Raw genomic sequence first — 12,132 nt, forward strand, 5'->3', positions numbered from 1 at the left:
CTGCTGATAAATGTAGATCTAGTTTAATTATTTTAACTTCTCTATAGTAATCCATTGCATGAACATTTCTATTCCCCTGTTGATGGACATTTAAGTTGCTCTGAATTCATAATTGTGAGTGTCAATACTGCATTTAGTATTGTTATTCATGTCTCCTTGTGCTCATATATATATACTTAGTGATTTAAGGAGTGGAATTGCTTTTCATAGGGTTTGAATGCCCATTTTAACCATATTAAATATTGCCATATTGCTCTTCTGTGGGTTTGTACCATATCAACCCTTGGTATTTTTTTTTAGTTTCTGCCAGTCTGATAGTTGTCAGATGCTTGTGTTTGTGTGTGTGTATGTGTGTGTTTTGTTTTGTCATTTTGTATTTTTTGTATTTCTGTGATTACTAGCGAAGAGAGTTTCTTCATTTGTTTGTCTATCTTGGTTTCTTATTTGATGAATTGCCTTTTCATAGCCTATACCCATTTTCCTAATAGATTGTTTCTTTTTTCTTATTGATTTGTTAGAAATACGTTTGTGTGTGTGCGTGTGTGTGTGTGTATTTTGGATATTGCTACTTTGCCAAATGCTATTTTGGTAATTGAATTCTAGTTGAATTGTATTGTGGTGAGACTGATTTATATGATTTTAGATTGAGTATTTTTCATGATTTCATTTTATTTGTCTCATTGGCTTGTCAGATAGAACATTTTGTTTGGTTTCTTAGTGGTTGCTTTTGGGATTTTAATATAATTGCTATTACATTGTACTTTTGAGTAATATTATCCTACTTCATCAGTATTATAAGGACCTTACAACTTCCATTTCTTCTCTCTCAGCCTTTGTACTATTTTTTGTCAAATGTTTTACTTCTATATATGTTATAACCATCCCCCCATAAATCATTATTAATTTTGGTTTAAACAATAAATTATGTTTTTTGGAGATTTTTAAAAAGTTCTATATATACATATATTTATCATTTCTGATGTACTTCATTGTCTTGTTTTCCATTCACACTCTCACTCATTCTTTCGTGTGTGTTTTTTTAAAAGATATTTATTTATTTAGGGCTGTGTTGGGTCTTCGTTGTTGCGCGCGGGCTTTCTCTAGTTGAGATGAGCGTGGGCTCCTCTTCTTTGTGGCGCGTGGGCTCCTCGTTGTAATAGCTTCTCTTGTTGCAGAGCACGGGCTCTAGGCACGCAGGCTTCAGTAGTTGTGGCGCATGGGCTTAGTTGCTCTGCGGCATGTGGGATCTTCCTGGACCAGGGATTGAACCCATATCCCCTGCATTGGCAGGCGGATTCTTAACCACTCTGCCACCAGGGAAGTCCCCATTCATTCTTTTGAATTCCATCTGTAATTTTCCTTCCACCTGAAGGACAGCTTTTATCATTTCTTTAGTGTAGATCTGCTGGTGATGAATCTTTCACCTTCTATATCTGAGAAAGTCTTTATTTACCCTTTATGCCAGCAAGGCAGTCCCAAATGAGTATTGAATTCTAGATTTACTTTTTTTCTTTCAGTATTTTAAAGATATTGCTCCATTGTCCATTGTCTTGTATTGTTTCAGATGAGAAGTCTTTATCCTCAGAATGAAATGTATTTCTCTCAGTTTAAAGTGTTCTTTTTGTGGTTTTAAGTATTTTGACTTTGATATACCTTGGTATAGTTCCCCCCCCACCCATGTTTCTTTCTTGTTCTTGGGGTTCTTTGAGATTCTTGGATTGGTAGGATTATAGTTTCCATAAGATTTCGAAAATTTTTGGTCATTATTTCTTCAAATATTTTTCTGTCACCTTTTCCACTTTGGGAACTCCAGTTACACATCTGTTAGGTTGGTTGAAGTTATACCACAGCTCACCCATAAACAGTTCTGCTTATTTATGTTTTATCTTTTTCCCCTGTCTAGTTCATTTTGGATAGTTTCTATTTCTGTTGTCACGTTCACTACTTTTTTCTATAATCTGTTGTCTCTCCTTAACTTGGAGAACACATATAGGTAGTTATAGTAACTTTTTTATGACTGTATTTGCTTATTTTATTACTTGTGTCATTGCTGCATCTGTTTTTATTGATGAATTTTTTCGCCTTATTTTGGGCCGTATTTTCCTTATTTGCATGCTTATTCTTTTGATTGGATGCCAGAAATTGTACATTTTAACTTGTTTAGTGTTGCTATTTTTGTATTCCTTTACACATTTCTAAACATTGTTCTGGCATGTAGTTAAGTATTTTCAAAACAGTTTGATTATCTTGAAGCTTGTTTTTTAAGCTTTGTTAGGTAGAGCTAGAATAGATTTTTGGCAGTCTCATTGAGTGTTCACCTGATGTCTGTATTTCGAGGTTTTTCTGCCTAGCTCCTGGGATAATGTATTATTTCTGGTCCTTTGTCTGAAATTCATCCATTCATATAACTAGCCTGCTGTTTTGTTGATTAAAGTAGGAATTCTATCTTTCTCATTGCATTTTAGCCAGTAACTTCAATTTGTTTGCTTTTGGTCCATTGAAATTTATTGTGATTTTTTTTTTTTTTTATGGCTCACTATATGGTCTATTTTGTTAAATGTTCACCTTCATTTAAAAGCAATGTGTTATTTGCTGTGCTTTATAAATGTAGAGTTTGTTAATATTATTCAAAAATTTATTTTCTCCTTGTTCCATCAATTATTGATCGGGGTGTTTTAAAAATACAATTTTTGACTGTTTATTTTTCATTGATTTCTATGATTTTTACTTCATGTATTTTGAAGCCCGTTATTAGGTGCATACATGTTTAGGATTGTTACGTCTTCTGGATGAATCATCCCCTTTGTCACTATGAATTGTATATGTTTATTGCTGGAAATATACTTTGTTCTGGAGTCTGCTTTTATATTTCCTGATGTTAATATAGCCTCAGTAGCTTAGTTATGACTAGAGTTTCTATGGTATATTCTTCTGTACCCTTTTACTTTTCTTTTGTTGTTTTTATATTTTAAAAGTGTGTCTCTTAACTGTATGTAATTGAGTTTTTAATGCAATCTAGTAAGCTCATTAATTCAAATACTTAAGTTCATTTAAATGTAATATATAATAATTATCAATGTGGTCAGGCTTGAGGTCTACCATGTTGGTATTTGTTTTCTGTTTTTCCATATATTCCTTATTTACCCTTTCTCCTTTCTTGCTTTCTTTAGAGATCATTGAGTTTCCAGGGTTTCATTTTAGTATACCATCTTCTCTATTTTTCGCATATTGCTTATTATTGTATTTCTAGTGGTTTCTCTAAAGATTGCAAAATGCCTTTTTTACTTTGCACAGTCAACCTTGAGTTTATAGTATGCCACTTCAAGGACATTGTATTCACAGTCAACACTGAATATACAGTTGACCCTTAAACAATGCAGCTATTAAGCATGCTGACCCCTGCAAAGTTGTAAATCTGCATCTAACTTTATAATCAGCCCTCCATATCCACAGTTCAGTATCCATGGATTCAACCAGCTATGGATCGTGTAGTAGTGCAGTTTGTATTTATCGAAAAAAATCCGTGTATAAGTGGACCCATGCAGTTCAAACCTGTGTTGTTCAAGGGTCAACTATATACCATTTTATGGAAAGTGCAAGACCTTATAGTATTTCAATTTACCAAGCTCCTGCCTTTTGTGATTCAAATTATATTATAAACCCCACCCGTTATTTTTGCTTTAAACAGTTAATAGTCTTTTGAAGAAATGATGCAAAAAAAAGAAACAGAAAAGACCCTTTTAAACCAAAATATTTACCCTTTGAGATGTCTCCATTTTCTCTTGTAGATCTGAGGTTCCATCTGAGTCATTTCCCTTTTGTCTGTATAATTTTCTTTACTATTTCTTGTATAGATGATAGTTTTGTTCTGCATAGTTTTTTTTCTTTTAATACTTTAAAGACATATTTTCATTTTCTATTTGCTCCTTTGTTTCTGATGAAATTTTCAGTCATTCTTAATCTTCTTCTCCTAGTGTATCCTTTTTAGCTGCTTTTAAGATGTTCTTTTTGACATTAGTTTTCATTTTGACTGTGATATTCCTAGCTTTCATTTAAAAAATATTTATCCTGCTTGTGTTTCACAGAACAGGAGGATCTGTTTGTTGAACATGTGAACCATTATTTATTCAACCCTGTGCTCTCTCTCCTTTTGCTTAGGATTCAAGTCATATGTTTTATTGTTTCATTTTTTAAAAATAATTTGTTTATTTTATTTATTTTTGTCTGCGTTGGGTCTTCGTTGGTGTGTGCGGGCCTTCTCTAGTTGTGGAGAGTGTGGGCTACTCTTTGCTGCAGTGTGCATGCTTATTGTGGTGGCTTCTCTTGTTGCGGAGCATGAGCTCTAGGCTCATGGGCTTCAGTAGTCATGGCACGCGGGCTCAGTTGCACACAGGCTTAGTTGCTCCATGGCATGTGGGATCTTCCCAGACCAGGGCTCGAACCCATGTCTCCTGCATTGGCAGGCGGATTCTTAACCACTGAGCTACCAGGGAAGCCCTTTATTGTTTCATATTATCCCACATATTTCTGATGCTCTGTTTTTATTTTTTCTCTCTCTGAATTGGGTTAAGTAATTTATATTGAACTGTCTTTGAATTCATTATTCCTTTCCTCTGCTCTGTCCATCTGTTCCTAACTTCATTCATAGTTTTTTTATTTTTATTTTTTTATTTCAGACTTTTTATTCTTCATTTCTAGGTTTATACTTTGTTCTTTCAATTCTTTTCTAATTCTCCTTTTTTTTGCTCATTTTGTCCATTTTCTCAATTCTTTTTTTATTTCTTTTTTTATACAGCAGGTTCTTATTATCTGTTTTATACATATTAGTGTATATATGTCAATCCCAATCTCCCAGTTCATCCCACCAACCCCCACTTAATTCTTTAATAATATAGAGACGTATTTTAAAGTCTTTTTTGCTCATTCCAGCAAGTGGGTCACCTGTGAATTTCATTCTTTGCCTGTGTGTTTTTTTTTCATTTATTTTATTTATTTATTTTTGGCTGTGTTGGGTCTTTGTTGTGGTACATGGGCTTCTCATTGCAGTGGCTTCTCTTGTTGTGGAGCATGGGCTCTAGGCACGTGGGCTTCAGTAGTTGTGGCACTCAGGCTCAGTAGTTGTGGCTCACGGGCTCCAGAGCACAGGCTCAGCAGTTGTGACACACGGGCCCAGCCACTCTGCGGCATGTTGGATCTTCCCCAACTAGGACTTGAGCCCATGTCCCCTGCATTGGCAGGCGGATTCCCAACCGCTGGGCCACCAGGGGAGTCCCATTTTGCCTGTTTTTTTCTCTTGATTTTTCCTACTTCTTTCCCTGTCTTGTAATTTTAAAGTTGTATTCAAGAGCAGTACAGAGACTAAAGTAGTTAATATTTTCTTCCTGAATGGTCTTGCCTTTTCCTTTGTCAGGGAGCAAGGATAAGAGACTCACCTCTTTGGTCTAATCAGTAATTTAGCTGAGTTGGTGCTCAGTTGTTGCTTGAGCTAGTTTCAGTTCATTGAAAGTGAAGTGGGGAATTCTATGGCAGTCCAGTGGTTAGAATTCTGTGCTTTCACTGCCGAGGGCCTGGGTTCAGTCCCTGGTCAGGGAACTAAGATCCTGCAAGCTGAAGTGGCCATGCTTTTTTGTAGTATGTGCAATATCTCAGTGAGTCTTCAAATTTTGACTGGCGTATTCTTATCAATCTATAAACATATAAATTCCTGGAATCTTTTCTAGAGTAACAGAATCATATAAAATCCGTCCCAGTGTCTATTTTAAAAAATGCCTCAAATAATTCTGTTGCATAGCCAGGTAAATGAAAGTTTTATTAATCTTTCTTATTTTTGTTTGTTTTAGAAATGCTCCACTGGACTTTTTTATTCTTTTAAAATATGTATAGGAAAGTTAGAATTGTAGTTGTTCATAAACCATGTCTTATTGTTATTCCACTTTTAGCTTTTGATATTCTTTTTATGTATGTTTATCAGATGTAGCTGAAATTCATTGGTTCATTGTGTACATTTTAATACTAAAAGGTATCTTTTTGTAATTTTATTTTATTTTATTTATTTATTTTGGCTGTGCTTGTGGGATCTTAGTTCCCCTAACAGGGGTTGAACCCACTCCCTTGGCATTGAAAGGGCAGAGCACTAACTATTGGACCACTAGGGAGTTCCCCTGTAATTTTATTTTTTGATAACAAAAAATGTTAAACTTATAATTACCATTTATCTATTAAATCTTTGTTTCTGTTACCAATGTGTGTTATTTACCCCCCCACACTTGATAATATTAAAATTTTGTTTTTAAATTTTTGAGTTTGACTGAAATCTTTCATAGAAATATATTAATTCTCACATCTGCGTGAGTAATTAATGACCAGAAATAGTAAATTAGATTTCTGAAAAGCATGAATTTCTTCCTATTTATTATGTTTCTTACTCCCCTGCAAGTTAAATTCTTATGGGGAAAGTCATTTCAGTGTCTAGAAACTACATTGGCTTCACTATGTTTTTGTTTTTTAAATTAAAAAAATTTTTTTGGCCACACCACACAACATGTGGTATCTTAGTTCCCCAACCAGGAATCGAACCCCCACCCCCTGCATTGGAAGCACAAAGTCTTAACACTGGACCACCAGGGAAGTTCCTCCACTACAGTTTTTGTCTTGATGTTTTATTAGTTTGGTTGTGGAAGAGAAAGCTGGGACAGATAACAGAATTGCCATTTCCCATAAATAGTTTTTTCTGCATGGTCGATGAGAAATGTAGTTGAAAACACCTGTTTACCTGTTTTTTTCAAGTTAGTTTTAGGGGAAATGGCTTGCTTTTAAAAATGCCAATTAGCAAGTGGAAAACAACTAAATAGAAATAAGAGACTAACTTAAATGGATGAGTTGGGTTGCTTCATACTGATTATACTGTGGTGTTAAAGAAAACTTTGAACTCAAAGTTATGTTTTTAAAAGAACAATTATAATTTTCTATTATAGGAATCACATGCAGCCCAACTACAGATCCTTATGGAATTCCTCAAGGTTGCAAGAAGAAATAAGAGAGAGGTATATTATTTTGTGTATTTTACGTAATGTGTCATTTACTATTGTTGACTCTTCCCATTTTTTTCTCCATTTTTGTGAAGGCATTTCAGGTTAAAAATTTTATTTAAACATTTAAAAGCCTTTGAGTTTTCAGGAGTTTTATTTTTTTTAAGCTTTGTTATTTTAACTTCTTTTATGTTTACAACTTGATATTTTAAAAATCCCTTTTTGGAGGTGTGCTAAAAAGTTTTCTATAGGAGTGAATATAATGATGTTACCTCAGAGCTATAAAGAATAGGTAATAGAATTATCAAATGGCAGCCTAACTTTCACCCTGAAAAGAAAACGTAGGAAAATTTAGATAATGAAGTCTTAAGTAGAGAGGGTTACGATTTTCCTATGATTAAAATACATCTTGGTGGGGGGAAACAAGTAAAACTATAGCTACCTATTTAGAACTTGGAAAGTGTAAGTCATGCAGGATAACTAAAAGATAACTTTTTATTAATAATTTTATAACAGAATGTCCTAATTTAACATTTATAAGATTCCTCAGTCATTTCACAATGGTATAAAATATGGGAAAATGAAAGGCAAAATCCTGTGTTCTTGGTAGCATGCTAAAATAACTTTGAAAACTGTTTTATATTTAAATTCCCAACTGTTATAATTTTACTTTCAGTTGTCTAATTAGGACATTTTTTACTCAAAAAAAATAACCATATTTGTTAGGTTCTAGGCCATCTTTATTATTTTTGAAAATAAAAAGATGAGAACTTGTTTTGATGAAGTACTTTAAGTGTGCATTGCCAGAACTTTACATTATCTTAGTTTCATATTTCTGCTTTTTTTGGACTATTAATGATGTTTGTTTTTAAAAGTTCTTTGTTCAGATTGGATTTGTCTGTGTTATGCTAGTGTTGATAGCTAAATGTTCTTTGCCTGGTTTATGATTGTATGTTTCTTTAACTTTTGCTGAGGTAGCAGTTGTGATTTTAATGTTTTAGTATCTATTAAAAATTATCTTCAGTATGAATTTGAGTTTTATATATTCTTCTTGATTTTTAATTTTATTTTTTTGGTGGGTACTTTAACTTCAATTTGCATAAGAATAACCTGAGGATCTTCTTAGAATTCAAATTCTGATTAAGAGGGTGTGTGTTTGAGCCTGATAATCTGCATTTCTAGCAAGCTGCAGATGATGATGCTATTGGTCCGTGGACCACACTTTGAGTAACAAAGCTGAACATTTTATAGCATACGGAAACAAAATTATTAATTCAGTATGTACATTCAACCGTCTTTGCTATAGCAAATTCTTTGAAAAGTGATAATTTTTTATATTCCGTACATACCTTCTCTCCTTTCAAAACAGAATGTGAAATTGTTTTGCAGTAGTTTTATGTAGTTGTTTTTACCTTCGACTTTGAACTCATTGAGTGAGATTTGGTACATAGGAAATAACCTGATAATGAATCAATTAAGTGAACAGTCCAAACATATGGATATCTGGGGGTTAAATGAAATGGCTGATCACTATATATGATTTGAATTATTTAAGGTTTTCATTAGCCTCTGAGGTTTTTCATACTTCTCTAGTGTCTGTTAATGATTGCAACATATTTAGATTTGAAATTTTCTCAGGTAAGAAGGATGCAGCATATAACTATAAAATAAACAACTATGAATGTTCTGGGATTTTTACTAGCAAGCTGACAAGTTAGTCCACCACAGTTTCATAGATGCTGGCAGAAGACATCAGACTTCTGGGTTGGAAATAAAGTCTTGACTACTCATGGCATATCTGGCAGCATCAGCTTCATGACCTGCAAGTCCCTCAGGGGCGGTTTAGAGATGGGCCTTGGTAGATTCTGCATATACAATGGATATATATTACAACCAAAGAACCTTGAACTTAGGAAACCCCAGTCTTTTAAAGGGGTCTGCTAGCAAATCTGTTCAGTCTTTGCCCTGCAGGGAGACACTATTTTTATTTTATTGATCAGAAAACAAATCTGCCCTCTCTCCTGGAGGAAGTCACTATTTCTGTCTTGCCAGGGTGTTCACTAAACAGACATCCTTGAAAAGATAATTTGGAACAAAAGTTATCTAAAGATGTGCAGAAATGGGAGAGATCAGTGGAGAATGTTTCCCAATGATCGCTCTTCCTTCTTATATTAATTTGTCCTCTTTCTGATGCAGTGGCCAGTGGCCTCCAATAACTTCTTCTATGATATTGCCTTTGATCACATAGCCCTTAGTATCAGTGTTCCTATATTTTTGTTATTATGTCTGGGTTAATTGTGCTTTAGAATTTTTCAACTTGAGTTTGATTTGAATCTTATAAGATCCTTGTGAATGATGGATTTTTTTTCTCTCTTGGATCATATTTTCTTATGATAGGCAATTTAACCTAGAAACATACTGGTTCCAAGTACTTCTGGATATCGGTGCCTCTTAATATGCAATGATTATACTGTCATTAATATATTTTGGTTTTCTTGTTTTTAGTGTATCCATAATTGAATGATTGTGAGTATATCAGGTTTAGCTACACAAGGGACTCTGAGGAGCTAGGTTAACAAAGTTTTAAAACTTTGAAAATTTGGAGCTAGGATAACAGACTTAAAAACTTACCAGTTACTTTGATTAAATTTCATTAATTTTTCTGTGATTGGAGTCAGGTATACTAGTGATTTGGAAATAGTAAACTTTAGTCTAGAAAATGTAGTTGATTAATACCTCATGATTTAGTACAGATAGAATGAAGTGAGTGGTTATTTTTTTTTTGCATATATTATAAAGTATATATTTGTGTGTTTAATCCTCAAAGTGAATATGGTTGTTAAAGGTCTTATCTCCTGTAATATAATTTATACTTGAACTTATTCAAGCAAAATACAGACTGACCAGGAGACAAACTACTATTTCTGATTTTTTTTCCTAAGATTAACATTCAGACTTTGAAAATTAACTTTCTGATTTTATGCTTGACTTTTAATTGCAGTTATGATGAGTCTAAACCAAGACTCTGAATCTGCTTTTCAGATTTAACATATTTATTTGTTCTAATGTCACATCTTGCTGTTAGAATCCTACATTTAATTTTTATTTATTTTTTTCCTTGACTCTCCTTTGCATATTAAGAGAAAGGAATGTGCAAGGCACATAGTAGGCATTTTCATTAGTTATCTATTGCTGTGTAACAAGTTACCCTCAAATTTAATGGCTTAAAAATATCATTTAATATCTTGTGTCAGGAATCTTGGTGCAGAGTAACTAACTGAGTGCCTTTGCTCAGGGTTTCTCACCAAGCTATGCTCCAGGTGTTGGCCAGGGCAGCAGTTATCTTAAGGTTCGACTGGGATAGGAATGCTTCCCAGTTCACTCGTTGGCTGTTGGAAAGAGATACCATATTCTTACCACATGGGCTTCTCCATAGGATAACTTACTGTGTGGCAGCTGACTTCCCTCACAGGGAGCAAGAGAGGGTTTTGAAGACAGCAGTCACATGCTTTTTGTAGATTAATCTTGAAAGTTACATCTCAACAAGTGTTCTGTTTTTTCCATTAGAAGCAAATCTTTGGGTCCAGCCTATACAAAGAGAGGGAATTACACAAGGGTGTGAATTCTGAGGTGGGAATCTTTGGAGGCTTTCTTACAGCCAGCCTACCACAGCACTTAATAAATATATGTTTTTAAATGAACATGTTATTCTTTCTTCATGGTCAGATTGAACAAAAGGGCTTTAGGTTCCATGTAAAAGCCAGTCTCCTCTGTGCAAATTTGTACCAGCATTTGAACAATTGCCTTATATTTCATACGATTTAATTTTAAAATATACTTTTGTATATTTGTGGTACCTGTTTAATTCATTGTAATAGGACAGTTTTGATGAGTCTTGGTTTCCTTTTGGTTTTGTTTGGAATTTTATTTTGAATATTTGAAAGAATTGAATTTTACAATGTTTTTATATGAAATAAAGCACAGAAAAGTTCATAAAACGAATTTACAGTTTAAAGGTTCATAGTAGAGTGATCATCCGTGTAACCATCATCCTGATTAAACAATAGATTTTTGCTAGGCTTCCTGAAGCTCCCTCCCTACCCTTTTCAGATTATAGCCTTCTCCCTTGCCCATTAGGTAGTCAATATTCTGATATTTATGGTAATCACCTCTCTGTTTTTCTTTATTGTTTTGATGCCTAAGTATTTATACGTCTCTTCTTTTGAACTAATATAAATGCACTTCTGCATTATATAATGTTTTGTTCTTGTCTTTGGCTCATTGTTAAGATTCATCCCCATTGTTGTATATGGCTATAATTGATTCATTTTTGTTGTTGTATAGTATTCTATTAAATGAATACACCCCATTTTTGTTGTTGATGGACTTGTGAGTTGTTTTTGGTTTTGAGCTATTTACAAGCAATGTTACTATCTTATATATGTATCCAGGTATATATTAGCATATATTTTTCTATACTACATATGTAGAAGTGGAATTAATAAGTCATAAGATATGTACATCTTCAAATTCAATAGATAATGCCAAACAATGCCTGAGCAGTTGTATTGGTTACTCTTCCTACAGACATTTTAGGAATGTTCCTATTGCACTATATTATTGCCAGTACTTGGTGGCAATAGACTTTTTTCAGTTTAGCAAATCTTAGGATATGTACTGCTATCTCTTTGTGGTTTTAAGTTGCATTTCCCTGAGACCAGTGAGGTTGAGTACACAGTACTATGAATTGGCCATTGGGATTTTTGTGTATGTGTGAAGTACTTGTTTAAAGCTTTGTGCATCTTTTCTATTTAGTTGATTTTCTTATTGGTTTATTGTTTATATATTCTAGATAAAAGTTCTTTGTTCTTTCTATCTATCTACATATCTATCTCTATATCTACTTATCTATAGCAGATCTTTTACCCCTTTAATTGGGCTGCTTTTTCCATTGTCTTAATGATGTCATTTGATGAGCAGAAGTTTCTATCTATAACAGAGTCAAATTTATTAGTCTTTCCTGTTATAATTAGTACCTTTTATGTTAGGTAAAGAATTCTTCTCCACCTGAGGTCATGAAGACATTTTGCTATATTACCTACTT

The 12,132-nt window shown here is 33.6% G+C and overlaps 1 protein-coding gene across 4 annotated transcripts in view; it reads left to right on the plus strand.

The window, feature by feature from the left end:
- The window catches only part of COP1 (COP1 E3 ubiquitin ligase), a 229,072-nt gene that overhangs the window by 18,350 nt on the left and 198,590 nt on the right, over positions 1 to 12,132 (plus strand). For all 4 annotated transcript variants that reach the window (XM_007451361.1, XM_007451363.1, XM_007451362.1 and 1 more), the window contains one exon: positions 6,975 to 7,043. In XM_007451361.1, the coding sequence (XP_007451423.1) occupies positions 6,975 to 7,043 (69 nt within the window). The remainder of the gene's footprint in view (positions 1 to 6,974; positions 7,044 to 12,132) is intronic.

This window comes from Lipotes vexillifer, unplaced genomic scaffold (assembly GCF_000442215.2).
Source record: "Lipotes vexillifer unplaced genomic scaffold, Lipotes_vexillifer_v1.1 scaffold1113, whole genome shotgun sequence".
Classification (NCBI taxonomy): domain Eukaryota; kingdom Metazoa; phylum Chordata; class Mammalia; order Artiodactyla; family Lipotidae; genus Lipotes; species Lipotes vexillifer.